Below are 17,600 nucleotides of genomic sequence, written 5' to 3' on the forward strand. Positions count from 1 at the left end.
CACACCAAATGAGACCGGCAAGTAATCTAAAATCTAGCCCTTGGGAAAACAAGCCCCAGCATGTAAAAGGCCTCGGGAATTCTTATTATATTTATACGCTGCACATGGCTGCTCCAACATATCTACCCCAACCTATTACTCGATTTTGGATATTAATCTCCTATATGGCTTGCGTATTCCATACTGGGTTCCCAGGTCATTAGCGCAAAGCAGTAGTAGCTCAGAGAGCTATTATGTCCTACCTACCTAGGTATGTATAGATGCCATCTATACACTAAGTACATTTCGATGAATAATAACCAACTTAGAGATGAAATATAAAGCTATTCGTGGTTAGAGCATCAAGTAAGTGACCTAAACTAGGGGTTTAAAGGCACAATACCTTTCAAAAAGTATGTTATGTATAGAGACCAGTATGCGACTAAGTACTTGAATCTAGGTAGCAAAATCTGATAATTTAAGTCTAGAAAAGGGTGATTCTCTTCAAGAGTTGAATACATCCGAGAAGTTCGGTTTTGTGTAACGTGATATGATATAACCCCAGCAAACCCTCCTATAAATAACCTAATCTTTTACCTATTCCTATTCTATCTACCTTTCTTCAGTAAACAACAAGCCCCAGGAGTGTAATTCCAGCAGCGAAAAGTCGATGCAAGTGAACCACGCAAACCTAGCCACCACAGGTTAGCATCACTCGAATTCATTCAAGGTAACCCGGGGGGGGCATCATGCCTTAAGTCTGGAACAACGGCGATATAATGCCTCACAACAAGACCTTCGCTAGCTCAAGAGATAAACTACTATACAACTACCTAGGAGGTATATAAGGTCCGCAAGATCGTGCCTTTTGGGGTACTAATGTTTTCCTGCCGTTCCTCAGCCCTGCAGCCACCCAATTGCAGGGAGTATCCACAACGATGCGCGAGTGAATGCTTAAAGTGAAATGTGCCCCATTCGATATGTACTCAGCTAAAGGTGGCTCAAGGCTGACCTTGATGTATCATATGGCGTTATACCCATATATCTAGGGCGTCGAAAGTCTGGTTTATTAATAAACAACACGCGGTAAAGTAGTGAGCATTGTTTCAACCAATCACCTCTAGTTCAAGAAAACCAACGTGGATGTATATCTTGGCAACGCTGCTCGCCCTATCCCTGAACTACACGATGCCAAATTGCATAGGACTTAGGCCCGCGCCCATATATGCGGCTTATGGTTTGGAAGAGAACAACTTACAAGCTTAAAGTGAAATTTGCATACCTGCTTTCAATACATCAATGCCCATCTATTCCGTATGTCCTTAGATGGGATATATCCAGCGAAACAACATCATGATCATAGACATTTACCAAGACTTGAAGCAAGACTTGAAGCCATGAAATTCATTAAAGATGATGCATCCTTCGTATTATTCAGCCCTTTAGCCCCACATACCCCTTTCTGGGCATGCTAGGATTAGCTTCCGCCAGCTAACCATTAGGAGCCGACAGAGAGAGGAATGACATGTTAAACGACCAATCAAAACCCAGTATTCATTTTAAATAGAGTAGCTACCCCCAGCAATAGGTACCTAGCCCGGCCATTTCCGGCTTAGCGTGTGGGGTTCTTTGCTCCGCCAACAGGCTGCAGCTGGCTTAGGCATGAGCCGCCATGAATTTCCATGTTACGTTCTTACCTTTGCATCTTAATCAACAAACCTGCTCATACACTATATCACTATACACCGAGTAGATCACTATAGGACGTCACCTCATCTATCGATTGTATTTTGTAAGGACGTATTGATTACGGATATGTACAATTTGCTATAGTCTGGGCGCACTAGGTACCTAGCTATCCCACAGTGGGCTAGCTACCCAGCTCAGCTTCTTTACTGCCACTGCTGATCGCATCATACACGCCGTAATAGACCTTACCAGCGTGTCTTGGCTCAGATCCATCGCCTTCAATCAACAGATATGGCTGGCCAAAGTCAGCTCTTAAATGACGAGCAAACACCCCTGCTTCGTGGTGCCAGCAATAACCATGACCAGAGAGGAAGGGATGTGACTGCCGAAGGAGACTTCGTTCATCTCAACTATCAGGTTAAAACCTGGAGGCGCCGCCGTTGGATATCACTCATCGTCAGCGTTCTTCTCATCCTCGCCTTCGTTGTAATATTAGTTCTTTCAGGAGGTAAGTTACACTTGATTGCCATTGTCGTCCTGTCCGACGTTCCTCAGAAATTAGTCTTGTTGCACTGATTGCCTCTCTTTATGAGCGATGACTTGACCACATGTGTCGGTGTCGGATCTGAATTTTGTATACCACTACACCCTTATAACCCAATCTCATGTATACCGTCCCACGATCTCTAGTCGACATACACTTGTTTTAATCAGGATGGTGTCATTCACCGAAGCGAGTAGTGGCGCGGAACAGAGACGGGTCGCATTCATCCGGAATTCATCCTCTCCACTTGGGCTTGATTCATTTCTGCAACCTCGCATCTACGCCTACCGAGATTTCATTCATTCTGCTTTTACTAAACCCCAAACCCTCGCTCTTTAAATACACTTATCACTTATCTAGAGGTTATCATCTAACGGTATTATAGTTCTCTCACGTGCTCGACGAAAGCCGAGCATGAGTACCTCGCTGTGCCAGTCCGCGGCCTGCATCCACGCAGCGTCCGAAATTCTCTGTTAGTGGATTCTAATGTTTCCAATTCCGCATACAAGAAGCTTATAGTGTTTTTTAGACAATTTGTCTCCGGACTATCAGAAAATCGATCCATGCACTAACTTCGATACTCTGGTTTGCGATGGGTTCGGCAATCGCCATGACATCCCGCAGGATAAGACATCTTATTCCACGTCAACTATCATGTCTGAGAATGGCCAAACCACACTCAGACACATACTAGAATCGCCGTATCCTACGACTTCTGAGGTATGTCCTCCGACGTGGAGCAAAACTACACGAGTTAAACATGCTAACGCTCATATAGCATTCCTCATTCTCGCCCCGGAACCTTTTTACGCGAGCTGCTTCTACCGATGAAGAAAACTTCCTCATGATTCAGAACGCTTACAATTCTTGCTTGAATGAAACTGTCCTCCAGAAAACGGGTGTCGCACCTCTGGTTGACTTAATTGGCCAACTTGCTAAGTCTTTCCCTGTTGATGAGGGCGATTCTGCTACAGTACAGGAATCGGATTATGTTACTCTTAGCGACACTATTCTTTTCCTAGAAAAGATAGGAGTAACATCGTTTTTGGGACTTGGCGCAGGTGCTGACGACAAGAACCCGGATGTCGTTATTATTCAAGCTTCTCCAGCAGGACTTTCGCTGCCCTCGCCGGAATATTACCAGGACAATAATACCGTGAGCTCGTACCAAGCTACGCTGGGAGAACTTTTCGCCACCTTCCTTCCTTCGAACTCTTCGAAGTCGGCGGCTAAGGAACTTGCGCAATCTGTTGTGGACCTTGAGAAGAAGATTGCAGCGATAACACCACCTCCCGAGGACCAGTCGGATGTTACTGTAAGCAGCATACGCCCAAACATCCCCTCTTGGTCCTATTCACAAGCTAACGATTCTAGAAATACTACAACATCGTCAAGACCACAGACGCTGCAAAGATTGGACCGGCCATTGGTTTGGACTCCGTCCTTAAGGGTTTGGTTCCTGAGGATTATACAGGAGATAGCCTGCTACTAGCATTCCCGGAGTTTCTTGGCAACGTGTCCGAGATCATCTCTAACACATCTAAGTCTACTGTGCAAAGTTACCTAGTCTGGCACTTAATCAGTGCTTATGCGGACTTTGTTGAGGGACCGGAGGTTGAGCCACTCATTCGTTTCACCAATGTACTATCAGGAAAGGTAAGAGTGCATCTCGCATATTTGACTCTCGGGCAGTAGGTGGCTAACTATTTCTAGGATCCAGACACGAAGGCCGAGCGATGGAAGACGTGCGTTAGCTACGTTGATGGCACCCTTGGCTGGATCCTCAGTCGATTCTACATCGAGGCTGCTTTCTCCGATGATGCTAAGAAGTACGGCGATCAGATCATAACTGACATCAAGCATCAATTCATCTCGAAACTGAATGGTTTGAGCTGGATGGATGACTCAGTTAAGAAGCTGGCTGCGAACAAGGTCAACAACATCGACCAGAAGATTGGATTCCCCACGGCTTCTCCGAACATCACAAACCCAAATGCCCTAAAGTCTTATTACAGTGGCTTGACTATTACCGACTCGTATTTCAACAACACCGTATCAAGCAATACTCGCGAAGTAAACAGAACTTGGTCGACTCTTGGAAAACCCGTTGACCATGGTGAATGGGGCATGCAAGCTGACATTGTCAACGCTTATTACAACCCCGTAGGTAACGAGATCGTCTTCCCAGCCGGCATCATGCAGTTCCCCGTCTTCGAACTGGACCTACCTAGCTATGTGTCTTACGGCGCTTTTGCATCCGTTGCCGGCCACGAATTATCCCACGCCTTCGACAACTCAGGCCGCCACTATGATGAGCACGGCAACTTCACCGACTGGTGGACGGAGAACACGGTAAAGGAGTTCGACACAAGAGCCAATTGCTTCGTGGACCAGTACAGCAACTTCACCGTTGAGGGTACTAATGGCGATACCCTGCACGTCAACGGCAAGCTCACCTTAGGCGAGAACATTGCTGATGCTGGTGGTGTATCGGCCGCCTTCGCCGCATGGAAGAACCGCACCGAATCGAACCCCGATCAAAGCTTGCCCGGCCTTGATTTCTTCACTCACGAGCAGCTTTTCTTCGTCTTCTATGGTAACTGGTGGTGCGGCAAGACCCGCAAGGAGAACGCCGTCCAGCGTATTTACACGGATCCCCACTCACCCGCTTTCGCTCGTATTTTAGGTACTACAGCAAACTCTAGGGCGTTCAGGGAGAGCTTCAAGTGCCCTGCCAAGGAGCCCACTTGTGAGTTGTGGTAAACATGGGTTTGAGCGAGTAGGATCATAATGGTGTTTGTATACTAAGAAATTGGAATCTTTTGTTGTTAGGTATATGAATGAATAGGTAATCAAGCGCCCACATATTTAGCTACTATAAGGTGCTTTCTAAGTATGTGTTTAATAAGAACTTCAAATATATTTTAACCTATTACGTATCCATAACTCGTAGATAGCTTATACGTACCTTATAGACACAGCGATTAACATCGTGAATACAAGATTATATCAGCTTACTTAGAAATGGGTTAACTCCTTTCTTAGCGTTTCCGAACAGCGCTTCTCGGACGGGGGATAGGGACGACGCCGATACCCGCGTAGGAGCAGGCCGCTCTCGGCAGACTAGCCCCGGGAAAGGAATCTACCCCTGAATAGTGACCATTTCTCTAATAACTCGACAATAAAAAAAAGAAAAAAAAGAAGAGAAACACGACCGCCATCGACCATGAGTGCAAGCGGCGGCGGCGAGGATTTCCCTCCCCTATCCATCGAAGGCCTAACGCTGAAGCGGGCCTCGGTGGAGGACGTACCCGCGATAAAGAAAATAATAGACGCCGCATACACCAAATACATCCCACGTATCGGCAAGCCACCAGCGCCTATGCTAGCAGATTACCAATCACTCCTCGCAACAAGCGACATCTTTATCCTCCGAACCGCAGACACAAACATTCCCATCGGCTCCGTCATCCTACGCCAAGACCCTCTCACCAATTCACTTAAGATCAACAACCTCGTTGTCGATCCCATGGCTCAGGGCCGTGGTTATGGCCGGATTCTAACCGAGTACTGTGAAAAAGCAGCGCGGGCGCAAGGTCGTACAGCTTTAACGCTGTTCACGAATATCAAGATGTATGAGAATCTCGGTCTATATGCAAAACTAGGCTTCGTGGAGGCGGAGAGGAAGATTGAGGATGGTTACGAACGGGTCTACTTTCGAAAGGATTTACTATGAGAAACTGGGGAGCGAATTTTACCCGCTAAAGGCTTCAAGTAACTATGCTGTTTTCCTTCCAGAACCTTGTGTCTGATTGAAATACAATCGTCTTTAGTACAAGTCGAGAGATAGCTTGAATGAACAACACTGCTGTGATAGCAGCTGGAAGGGGTGGGATGGGTAATCCTTCGTATGATTGTAAAATTTAGGTAACAATAACGCTTCATACATGGACGCGAAGGAAAAATGACTTAAAGTAAGCAAAAAAAGAAAAAAAAAAATTAATGACGAGGGAAAAGAGACTTCCTCGCCTAGGTGATATATGTTATCTCCCATAGTTTTATATTGTATTGACCGAATATTGCTAAAACGCCGCCATCCGGAGAGAAAGTCAACCCAGTTTGATCACTATCTATGTCAATCTTCTCGAGCTTCTTCCCTGTCGCTGTATCGAATAAGTAGATCCCCATGGTTGGAATAAGAATAGCAAAAAATCTACTATCCACGGAGAAGACCGTTGAGTTCTGGTGGCTTTCCCATCTGGTCCTAATCGGCTCGGAAATGGTAGACGCCACGCCCTTATCGAAGTCCCAGAAGTGAACTATGATAGTGTTTTCTTTAAAGTAGCGGCCGGCTATCCTCTTCCCGTCCAGAGACCAAATAACGGCCCCATTGGTAGTCACGGGTAAGTCGCCGAAGATCTGGCTTGTCTTGTCCATCGCCCTGTCTATGATTCTGATGACTCCGTTGTGCTCGTATTCTACATATGCAATCTTGGTCCCGTCCGGTGAGAAGGTGACGGGCCCATCCGATGTAGTAGTGGTTAAAATTTCTATCCCCGTTGCCAGGTCCCACACATGCCGAGCCCCCGCGGAGTTCACGAAAACAAAGACACTCCCATTCGGGGAAAAAATGTGCCCATATCCGGAGCCGCGGCTGCCGCAGCTAAAGGAAATGCATCGCGATACATTAGGCGATAACCTCCATACTTCAATCACACTATCATTTTTTATTGCAAGCAGGTTACCGTCTAGAGAAAGAGTTAATAAATCAGAAAAGGGTAGATTTTGACGCCAGGTCACGCCATTCCATCCCAGTCCAATCAATTCGTTTGACCCGGTATACCGGCCTACAATTGAGGTGTGATTCTCAGACACCCTAAGGATTCCGATGTCGGAAGAGTCGGCAATATGTGTGTCCACTCCTGTGAGGATGTCGAATACCCCCCATCCAGAGCCATATCGACGTATCATTTTGGCATGCGCTTTCTGGATCGGCGCAGACCCGCTGGGCCAAACGACCTTGCGATCTAGGCTGCCTTTCATTGCGTCCCAGAGATCAATTACACTGCGATTGGAGACGACAACAACTATTTTCCTGCTTCGTGGTAAGAAGCTTACGGAATCAATATATCCCCCATGTTCGCGATCTCTGAAATAGGTCGTTAGCTGCCTGATGTTGAAATAGCCCCCGACGCTAGTAGGCAATTTCGCACGCCAGGCACTACTAAGGGAACTATATAGAGAGGAAAGCAAGGTGACTGCAGCTATAGAATCCGGGTGATGGCTTCCTAGGGCCGAAAGCCTGCCATTCACGGCTTTGAGACACAGACTTTGTGCCTTGGCCCAGTCAGGTTTCTGCTGTCGAGATATCAGCAGAGCGCGTAGGTAGCACACTGAGAACACCTGTAGGTCGGGTAGCTGCGGGTTTCTGATTAGCTCCCGCAGGATCCTTTTGGCTTCCCAAGCGCTCAACTTATCCTCTGCGAGGGCTGTCGCCAGCAGGAGCTGGACATTTTGGTACACCGATGCGTCAGGACCAGACCGGACATCAGCTCCGGAGCGTTCTATGGCCCACATCATCTTTTTCAGGAGGGGAATCGCCTCGGAAAACGTCCCCGAGCGTATGAAATTCCTTGCTTTCTTATACCGCCTTTTGAACCTCTCAGTTTCGACGCCTTCGTCTTCCCAGCTGCTGATAGTACTGGGAGGCGTGTTAATGGGAGTGCTGTCCAAATCATCCGTGAACTGAGTCGAGGCTGTAGATAGAGAATCATCCGTCTCGTCGCCGGGTTCTTCCGTTGGGTCTGCTTGGTCTTGATTCATAAGCCAGGACGCAACCCTATACAATCTGCTAGGGCCGACCGGTACGCCTCTAACGGATTCGGACGAAGCGGCGTAGCCAACTCCACCGCTCTGATGCCGTCTTACGGTCCCTGCTCCGCTTGATGATCGTTCCGACTCGGTGATGGCACTGGCGTTCGAAGCTAGCGCTCGTACAATCGTAGCCAATTCCTCACTGCCTTGAACTATCGATTCATTGGACTGGGGGTCGGCGGATTGACCCCTAGCATTACCATGAGCAAACCCATGAACCTCGGCCAGTATAGCGGCAGTGTTCTCCTCCAACTGTAAGATTCTACCTAGTAAGAGGCCCTCTTCGGGTTGTTGGTCGGGATTCCGATTACTTGAGCGAGTATTTTGGCTGCACACCCAACTTTAATAAACCGAAAGTATGGTCAAGAGGGAAGAGTAGGAATTACCAAAAAGAAGGGGGCCAGTTTACTTACATATTCATTAGAACTGGGATGTTGAAGGCAGATATGTACGTATTGATCCGCAATTTAAGATGATTGATCTCCTGATCATACATAGTAGTGCGGAGATACTCCCTCGTCCGATCGAGGAAGGATCTATCACGACGAATTGCGCGATAGATAAAATCAAGCCTCGAAAACGTCTGCGTCGCATTCGTGAGAAGGGCCTCTAGCGATTGCGAATCCCACCATCCCGCGACGTGATTCCTTATGGCCCCGGTCCGAACCTGGTGCTCGAAAATAGATAGCGAGAACTGAAAGGTGTCCAGCTCTGCGGCAAGATGCCCGGAGGCCTCATTCACGTTCCGTATACCGTCAATCATGTTCTTGACGCTTATAACGGACCGGCCTAGAGCCGCGAGTAAAGAGAGGGACGAGGCAGCTATGCCGATGGCTGAAGCCGGGTCCATGGTGATAGAGGTGGTGAGTCGTTGCAACTCATGGAAAGAAGTGTTGATGGAAGGATTCGCGAGGGGTGAGATAGCGATGAAGAATGCCGAAATACTCCGGGGGTGGGGTCATATGCAGCACCTATGTAGGCATGAAGTTCACGGTAAAGTATTTTCTTTCAGCAATTGCTACCTACCTACTTGAGTAGGTGTACGGTTTCATCATTTCATTTGTTTTACTTGTAATTCGTATGAAATGACTTAGAGTTGTGTTTAGCGACCCTCCAGCCAGTCATATAGTGTCGCTAGGCGACGAGAAGTCGTTTCAATAATGTATCGCCAATCCGTTCTTTCGTTATTGCTACCTCATCCTTCTATGTAACTCTTTGCTCTATATAAAACGCACTCGTCGAACCAAAGCCGTGGATTCTTTTTGATCCCAAAATTAGAGTATACTCTCTAAGAGTGGCATATAACTCCGTCAAAACGAATGCTAATACCAATGAATACCGAACCATCCAAACTGACGATCTGACGCCGTGGCTAAAATACCGTCCAGAAAAGCGCCCGAAAGAAAGCAATTTTGCCCAATTTTGTCTACTGGGGACTTTTGACATGATAAAAGATAGACAATTGAGATCCCCATTTTGCTATGCACTCTGTTTGAAGCAGACCAAAAGGAATGTTCCCTTTACCCTATACTAACATCCACTCCGCCCCAATTCGCTCACAAGCCAAGCTTATGCTTCTTGATACGTGGGAAGACGCCGACAAGTAACAACACAACGATGACGATCAGAGCCCATAGCTTTAACCCCAGAACGTTGATGTTATAGTCGGTCTCAGCAGCGCTAATAATGGTAGCGCCTAGGAAGGGCAATAGAGCGTAACCACTGGCGCGGTGGTACTTCCAGATCTTCTTCGCATTCGCCTCGCCGCCATACAGCACGGGGACAGCGAACATAGTAAACCCAATCAAGTACTGCGCCAAGAGCCAAAACGAGGCGATGACACCGAGGTACCCGTGTACAGAGTGGAAGTGCGCGCCATGATTAATCTCCTTGTTAACCTCGATACTGATAACGCCGACGGCGAAGATGGCGAACGCTAAGAAATTGAGGCCGGCGTGGACCTTTTGGCCTACTTGTTTCTGTGTGCCGGTATGTGTCGGTTGGAGGACGAGGATCGATTGGATGAGAACAAGAATGCCTAGTGATTGCGCGAGGGGGTGCACCGAGAAGAGGATCAGAGGACCGTTGAGGAAGACGGCGGCCCAGACCGAGGCTACAAGGAGGATGCCGGCGGTTTCAGCGAGGACGCCCGTGCCTGATGATTGTATGAGCTTTGCCATATTATATATATCAAAGTAGCATTGGGGAAATGTTTGGTAATATTATTGTAGCTCTAGTATATGTATATTATATGCTAAAGACAGATTAGGGGCGCGGCGGGGCAAGGTAAGGCAAGGTAAGGCAAGGCAAGAGTGACTAAATAATGAAACGGAAAGGACAGATCTACGACGACTAAAGAAGTGAGCACCGTACCAATGAAGAGGTTTTTGATTATGGGAGCGTTGTCCCTTTGAGAAGCATCTCCCGGCCGGCCCAAAAGAGGTTCTAGATCACCCTGTCCGTCGTTGTCCGAGCTGACCGGGGGATGTTGGGGTATTCCAGTAGCTGATGCCATTTTGCCAATTTTTAATTAACGTAACGTCCTTTTTTTTTCTTGGGCGGATCTACCGCACGGGTCTGACAGTAAGGCAGGCTGTGCTAGGGGTATGTATTATTAATGACGTTGATGTAATTTAGGGGTGTATTCGGGAAGCACTTGGAGAGAAATATTGACCAAAAAATGCAGAATTTGGGTCGTTAATAAGAAACTTCCGAAGATGAAGAATTTTTTAAAAAAGGAGTTGTTTCACTTCATCTTTTTAAACATTACGAAGCTCGCCCACCCAAGAAGTAAGAAGGCTGGCAGCTGAATTCTGAAAGGGGATCGAGCTCACCATCGGTGACGGACATGACGGATATCTGCTTGAACCAAGCTTCGACCTATCAGCGTCTCGCGATTCTTAAGCGGGCGCTGTATTGTAGCGTAGACCGCACTTGATGCGGGGGAGCTACATCAGCAATCCCTGATTTGGGAAGGTTGTTGGTACACAAAGAGGATGAGTACTAACTTGAAGCGGGAAATAGGTTTCATCTTCTGCTTCGTAAAGGCGAAGCACCCGAGCTACATGTATAATGTATGTGAATTTTGTATGGATGTATACAAGGACACAAATATGATGAATAATCCATTATGGTTGAATGGAAAACCGTTTAGCTTCGGATGAAGATAATGCAAGGAAAGAGGGACAAGTGGAACGGCAATGAAGAACTGCAGGATTGCATATGTCATAGGTACTAACCGGCTGACTTGTCGAGTTAAACAATTGGTTGGTGGATCATAGAGTTTACGCCCCAGCACGAACACATTAGCGATCAAATGCAATTAGCATACCTAGGCAAATTGTATTCTGTATCGGCCGTGGCCGGGCGTGGCCGTATTCCGGAGGTTTGCCCCACTAGATTAGCGTATTGCGATTTCGAAGTCGGAATGTTGCTCCTCAGAAGGGGTCATCTGCAATCGGGCAAACAATGTGGAACGTCTTTCTTCTCTGTGATATATCGGTAAAACATTTCCCTGAAGGAAACACTTTTGAGAGAGAAGACAATCAATAACCATGGCGGAAGACATCGAGTACAAGCTTGAGGTTGTGAAGGTCACACCAATTGCCTCGGAGGAAATCGATAAGACTTTCCGATCGAGCAGCATCGGTACGTGAACGCAATGACGTGAGAGAAGGAAATGAAACAACAACAACAAAAAAAAAAAAAAATGAGAATTGAGGCTTCTCTAGGCTGACTCGTATCCAATTAGACTTGATCTCCGGAACATTAGGAGGCAAAGTCCTAGGATTCTCGGACCAATGGTTTGCCGATGCTATCAACCTATTGACGCCTACGCCTCCTATTAGGCAGCCTGGAAAGATGGTCTATACGGGTGCTTGGTATGACGGATGGGAAACGAGGAGACACAACCCAGAGCCTTTTGACTGGGTGGTTATACGACTTGGTGTGGCGTCTGGTACCGTGGAGGGCGTTGAGATTGACACTGCCTTCTTCTCTGGTAACCACGCTCCCGCAATTTCCATCGAGGGCTGTTTCTCATCAGATGACGATGAGGTTCTCTCTTGGAAAGGAGAAAGAGGAAAATGGGAAACCATTCTGGGAATTCAGGAATGTGGCCCCTCGCAAAGGTTCGGCTGGAAGTTGGACAACCCCACCTCAAAACAGTATACGCATGTCAGGCTCAACATGTACCCCGATGGAGGAATTGCAAGATTCCGATTATTTGGGCATGCAGTTCCGGTCTTTCCACAGGATACTGGCGCAATTTTTGACTTGGCTGCAGCTCAGAATGGTGGCGTCGCAGTCTCTTGCAGCGACCAGCATTTTGGTACCAAGGATAATCTTATCTTGCCCGGTCGAGGCAAAGATATGGGAGACGGTTGGGAAACTGCACGGTCTAGGACTAAGGGACATGTTGATTGGGCCATCATCCGTCTGGGTGCACCGGCTCTCATACAAGACTTCGTTGTAGATACGGCATTTTTCAGGGGAAACTTCCCACAAAAGTCCAAAATCGATGCGATTGAATGGAAGGGGACTGGTGAGCCTGGGGCTGATGCTGATGGATGGGCTGAAGTCCTTGAGCCTAGTAAGTGTGGCCCTGATCAGGAACACAACTTTCCTAGCGCAATAAAGGACAAAACCTTTACCCACGTGAAATTGACTATCATTCCTGATGGAGGCGTGAAGCGATTGCGCGTGCTGGCTAAGAGGTCTGTCTAAAAGCGACATTCAATGGAAAGGGATGGGTTCGTCTTTCGGAAAGTATATATTTACCAAGATTCCAATACATATATGTTCCAATTAAATAGACTCTTAAGGGCCATGGTCGAATAAGTTGTAGGAATGATTGAAAGGGAGAAGAGCAGTCACAGAAGCGCTAATGCGTTAAAATACCGTGCGAGTGCACAGTGTTGTGGTATATTAAACTGTACACCTGTAATTACAGGGCGTACAGCGCTGTAAGAAGCTTCTCCCCATAAATAAACGAGCGAACATTTTCCTCCTCGAATTCTAGCCCCGCGCTACCAAGTCATCTCTGTTCCATCCATAGCTCTGATATACTTTCCAGAAGTCTTTTCGCGAGTTGCGTTGTCGATCTGCTCTCAATTAGTTTCTTCTCTGCAATTAACGTTTTTATTATTTCAGATTTACAATATCTAGCATTCTCTCAACGCAATGCTCGATTGTAATGGGTGCCTTTTCCAAGTTTCCGAAAGTTCGGGCAACCCAATTTCCTGGGCCGGTTTGAACAAGGCTGTAGGGCTTCCATCAGCAAGCCACTAACGACGAGGGAAACGATACTTTGGGGAACTTACCCTGGGTGTATGGCCGTAGCCATGAGCCACTCGTTTTCGAAGTGTATCGCACTAGGATTGGGCTTATTAAGTGACTGATGACATGTAGCTAATGATTAACAGTTATATTGCTTACCATGTTAACCAGTTCAAAGCCGCCTTCGACGCACCATAGGATGGGCCGACCCAAGATTGAATATATTCCATGAGGCTGATAGAGCCACCCCCAGTGGAAACTGATATCCACTTGGGTGATTTCTTCGACTTTTGTAAAAGCGGCTTGAAAGTCTGGAACAAGACCAAAGGTGCCACTGCGTTGACGTGAAAGTTAGATATCATATCCTTGGCATCGACAACGTCAAGCGGCTGCACGTGTGGGCTCCCTCCTGCGTTAGCAATAATTATATCAACATAGTTGATGCCATATTCCACGACGGCTTCAAAGGCTTTGGCTGTGTCAGTGAAGGATGTGCTCTCAATGTGTACTAAGAACAGCCTGGAGCCAGGAGCTACTTTTGAATTCTTAAGTGTGGAAATTTCCGGCTTGGATTCATCTCGAATGCTTCCCACCACGACATGGTTGGGCCTCTCGAGATATCTCTGGGCTAACTCCCTCCCAATACCTGGAGGATGTATAAGTTAGCTCACGGTAATCCGGGTCAACCCCGCGATACTAGTTGGAGAGGACGAAATATATACCTGTGCTAACACCGGTGATAACTACAACGACTGGGTCATCCATCGCGAAAATATTTTTCAAATGTTTTACCCCGAAGTCAATTAGTTTCTTCGAGTTGGCTGGTATACAGTTGGCCGAAGGGCTGGCTTTATCTCAGCAGGCTCAATCCCTTACTTGAAAACTGCGGTAAAGGGATTTGAGGTACATTTATAAGTTCTACCACTCTCTTATAACTTTATCAATTTATGTTGTATATGTAATTAATACTTAAGAGTACATCTTTTCTTTCCCTACTTCTAAGTGCTATATATATAACGTAGATGCGATTTTATAGGATCTACTTACGAAGCCTAACAACTTTGAAGGTACATAAATTGGGTACTTAGATACCTTAGACTAAAACTCGCTATAAGCCATTATACACACTCCACTTTAATGTTCTGCACGGGCCACTACGTGTGGCTAAACAGGCGCAGCCCGCTCTTCGCAAGGTTCAATGTTAGTTGACCTTATTGAGATAAGTATTAGGTCTATCTCTACACTATCGCGCATATATGCCACTCCCTGATACTAGGCTTAAATGACGAACGTCCCCAAGTCTGGAACCCAATATAAAGGAGAGACCCACAGCTCAATAATAATAAAACTACTTAGAAAGCATGATTGCCCTTTTACTTGATCCGACAAATCCTTGAGCGAAATACTCCTATGCCTCCCATCCAGCAATGGATTTTGGGGACTCTGATGGCGGGGGCTTTGGCGGGGAGTCGCCAAAGAAGCCTCGAGCTCTGCCAGCCGACCTACCCAAGTCCCTAGACGATCGGAAGATAGTATCAACAGAACTGGTCCCGGAGACTGAGATGTACGATGGTTGGCAAGGTTCGTGAATTAGGACCCCTCCCTATAGCTTGAGTCAAAATCCGAGCACATTCCAGATGCTAATTAGAGCAATCTTTGTACAGGACAGTCACAGTTCCTTACGAGCCCTATGTTGGCGAAACCCCTTCAGTTTAGCAACCTGACCCTAGACGATCCTAACTACGACCAAGATGTAACTAAGGGAATGCCCGATAGCGATACGCGATTAATGCAAATGCTCGCCGCACAAGCACAACACCTTGGAGGGGAGGCTTTTGGTGATGTAGATGCCATCGCCGCAGACGAGAAACTATCGGACGAAGAGAAAAAGAACATGCTACAAAAGGCTTTGATTATGTCCGCAAGTAACGGTGATCTTGAAAATGTGAAGAAGATACTTGGCGGCAAGGCCAAATCATTTGTGGATATTAATGCACCGGACGAAGAAGGAACACCGTCCTTGGTATATGCCAGCTGCTTTGTTAGTCATATAACTTGCATTTCGTATCCATGATATGGCCGCTAATAATGCTCAGGGACATGAGAGTGTGGTACAAGCTCTTGTAGACGCTGGAGTTGATGTAGATAAACAGGACCGCAACCATTGGAGCCCCCTAATGTGGGCAATGACCAACCGACATAAGGGCATCGCGAAAATCTTGCTTGACAATGGAGCCTCACCTGAGGCTAAGACCTCATCTGGAAGAACAGCTTTCGATTTTGTTGCGCCCGACAGCGAAATGTCGTATTATTTACACGATAACGGCTACGGTATCGGGAATGCTGGGGTTACAGACGATTTCTACAACCCAGGCTTCTCCCAAGATAGGTTCGAAGAAGAAATGGCCGAGAACGAAATACGGCGGCGGATGATGATGGATAGTGCGCGAGACCTTGAGGTCGATTTAGGCAACATGGGAATAGATGACCAACCTGAGGTAGGTTACTGGTCCGCGACGAACTATGTGAGTTCGGTGTGCTGATTTCAAAAGCCCATGGATGAATTCGAAGAAGAGTTACAGGAGTTTGACTGGAGCCGATGTCTACATGACCAGATGTTCGTCTTCCAAGAAAGTGATCTAGATAGGATCCTCGACATTATTATCACCAACATGCAACCGCAGCGATCACCATCCCAGAAGCCCGTTCCGGCCAATATGATTTTTCTTAGTGCGCGATACGCCCACTACCACTCTAGCCCCGAACTTTTGGAGAAGCTGCTCGTCACTGCTCAAGACAAAATTAATGAAGTTGTCGAAGATCACCAATGGGATATGACTATCTTGGCCTTCTGGATGTCGAACGCGACCCTCTTATTACACTATCTAAAAAAGGATGCCGGATTAGTTGAGGCAACCACCGAATTCCAAGCGCAGCTAGCGGAACTCATTAATGAGATATTTATTCTGATCGTTCGAGATGCAGAAAGACGGTTAGACAAAGTATTGGATTCCGCGATGCTTGACCACGAGACCATTCCTGGACTTGACGATGTCACTTTTCAACATGAATGGAAGCTTTTTAAGAGAAAAAAGGAGGTCAAAGAGGAGCCACTCGAAAAACGATTCCGACCTCCCTCCCCAAAGCAGCGTGCTAAGCCCGCCCCTCGAAACGTGACATCCCTTTTATCATCTACATTATTTGTCCTCGATTTATACGATATCCACTCTGTTATCACTGCGCAAATCATATCACAACTTCTTTATTGGCTGGGCGCAGAGCTATTTAATCGAATTATGAACAACAGAAAGTACCTTGCACGAACGAAAGCGATGCAAATTAGAATGAATGTTTCAGTATTAGAAGATTGGGCTCGGTCTAACAATCGCCAACCTGAACATTATGAACATGGTGAGACGAATTCTTCCGGCGAAACGACGGTGGAGGCAGCACGGCGGCACCTAGCGCCTATCGTTCAGCTCCTTCAGTGGTTGCAATGTTTTTCATCATTGGATCCGGACGACCTGGAGGCTCTAGTTGGAACACTCCAACAGCTCAAGCGGTTAAGTCCGCAACAGTTGATTTTTGCTGCTAAAAACTATCGACCAGAAGTCGGAGAAAAGGGATTACCTAAGAGTGCGTTGAAATATCTCGACGCAATCCAGAAAGAAGCTGCACTTAGGAGAGATCGCAGAAGAACAATGTCCCCGCTGCCAGGTAGCGCACCCTCGACTCCTGTTAGGAACACGTCGAACGGTAATAACGCGGCGACTCCTGGGAGTGTGCAAGGCACGCCGAATCCGGATCAAGACGACGACGACGATATACCAGACGGAATAAATCTCGATCCCTCCTTAATGCTACCATTTACTTTACCAACCGTTACTGATATGCTTGTCTCCTACGGTGCCGGGTTTGGAGGAGTTAATCGGGAACGAGAGAGGAAGTACATTCCAACAATCCCGCCAGAGTTCCTCGAAAAATTAGAAGTAAGCGGCAATTCAAATCGGCCAATTTTTGGCGAAAAGGATTGGGAAAATGAAGAAGTTTGACGGGCTGATGGATATTCGCGTAGCGGTCAACGAATGAATGACCACCTCTAGCTCGGGCCAGCTCAGCATGCATGGAGCTCTACTCATCACTACCACAACCTACCTACCTACCTTACCTACCCAATTCGATGACATGACCGAAAACTCGTCGCGTTGGCGCCAACGAAAACGATTATCGACGCGGT

The 17,600-nt window shown here is 47.0% G+C and overlaps 5 protein-coding genes across 5 annotated transcripts; 3 read left to right on the forward strand and 2 right to left on the reverse strand.

Moving 5' to 3' along the window:
• The first annotated feature begins 1,682 nt into the window (after positions 1-1,682).
• Positions 1,683-5,241, forward strand: F4822DRAFT_403956 (endothelin-converting enzyme 1). The gene is made up of 6 exons (XM_051458156.1): positions 1,683-2,176; positions 2,598-2,684; positions 2,742-2,932; positions 2,991-3,527; positions 3,587-3,868; positions 3,926-5,241. The coding sequence occupies exons 1-6, from the start codon at positions 1,960-1,962 to the stop codon at positions 4,973-4,975; spliced, it is 2,364 nt and encodes a 787-aa protein (XP_051314573.1). The 5' UTR covers positions 1,683-1,959; the 3' UTR covers positions 4,976-5,241.
• A 4-nt stretch (positions 5,242-5,245) lies between these two features.
• F4822DRAFT_258450 (acyl-CoA N-acyltransferase) lies at positions 5,246-6,095 on the forward strand. The gene has a single exon (XM_051454536.1). The coding sequence runs from the start codon at positions 5,439-5,441 to the stop codon at positions 5,946-5,948; it is 510 nt and encodes a 169-aa protein (XP_051314574.1). The 5' UTR covers positions 5,246-5,438; the 3' UTR covers positions 5,949-6,095.
• Positions 6,096-8,265: 2,170 nt separating this feature from the next.
• On the reverse strand, positions 8,266-9,028 carry F4822DRAFT_258510 (uncharacterized protein). Its single transcript, XM_051454537.1, has one exon. The coding sequence runs from the start codon at positions 8,934-8,936 to the stop codon at positions 8,496-8,498; it is 441 nt and encodes a 146-aa protein (XP_051314575.1). The 5' UTR covers positions 8,937-9,028; the 3' UTR covers positions 8,266-8,495.
• A 1-nt stretch (position 9,029) lies between these two features.
• F4822DRAFT_258421 (uncharacterized protein) lies at positions 9,030-10,874 on the reverse strand. The gene is made up of 2 exons (XM_051454535.1): positions 10,460-10,874; positions 9,030-10,241 (listed from the first exon to the last, which is right to left on the reverse strand). The coding sequence occupies exons 1-2, from the start codon at positions 10,599-10,601 to the stop codon at positions 9,643-9,645; spliced, it is 741 nt and encodes a 246-aa protein (XP_051314576.1). The 5' UTR covers positions 10,602-10,874; the 3' UTR covers positions 9,030-9,642.
• Positions 10,875-11,640: 766 nt separating this feature from the next.
• Positions 11,641-17,415, forward strand: F4822DRAFT_437393 (uncharacterized protein; the record flags this gene model as incomplete). The annotated part of the gene is made up of 7 exons (XM_051462410.1): positions 11,641-11,734; positions 11,838-12,805; positions 13,047-13,050; positions 14,789-14,944; positions 15,028-15,404; positions 15,460-15,861; positions 15,916-17,415. 7 exons carry the CDS (start codon positions 11,641-11,643, stop codon positions 17,413-17,415), a joined length of 3,501 nt encoding a protein of 1,166 aa, XP_051314577.1.
• Between the last annotated feature and the right edge of the window lie 185 nt (positions 17,416-17,600).

This window comes from Hypoxylon trugodes (genome assembly GCF_022578975.1).
Source record: "Hypoxylon trugodes strain CBS 135444 unplaced genomic scaffold F4822scaffold_5, whole genome shotgun sequence".
Classification (NCBI taxonomy): Eukaryota; Fungi; Ascomycota; class Sordariomycetes; order Xylariales; family Hypoxylaceae; genus Hypoxylon; species Hypoxylon trugodes.

Bases quoted from the DNA above. Each gene is read 5' to 3' on its own strand.
- F4822DRAFT_258510 (XM_051454537.1), bottom strand. From the start codon at position 8,936: ATGGACCCGGCTTCAGCCATCGGCATAGCTGCCTCGTCCCTCTCTTTA.
- F4822DRAFT_258421 (XM_051454535.1), bottom strand. From the start codon at position 10,601: ATGGCATCAGCTACTGGAATACCCCAACATCCCCCGGTCAGCTCGGAC. The intron at 10,242-10,459 runs GTACGGTGCTCA...TACAATCATCAG, and splicing joins AATCAAAAACCTCTTCATTG to GCACGGGCGTCCTCGCTGAA.
- F4822DRAFT_258450 (XM_051454536.1), top strand. From the start codon at position 5,439: ATGAGTGCAAGCGGCGGCGGCGAGGATTTCCCTCCCCTATCCATCGAA.
- F4822DRAFT_403956 (XM_051458156.1), top strand. From the start codon at position 1,960: ATGGCTGGCCAAAGTCAGCTCTTAAATGACGAGCAAACACCCCTGCTT. The intron at 3,528-3,586 runs GTAAGCAGCATA...TAACGATTCTAG, and splicing joins AGGACCAGTCGGATGTTACT to AAATACTACAACATCGTCAA. The intron at 3,869-3,925 runs GTAAGAGTGCAT...AACTATTTCTAG, and splicing joins CCAATGTACTATCAGGAAAG to GATCCAGACACGAAGGCCGA.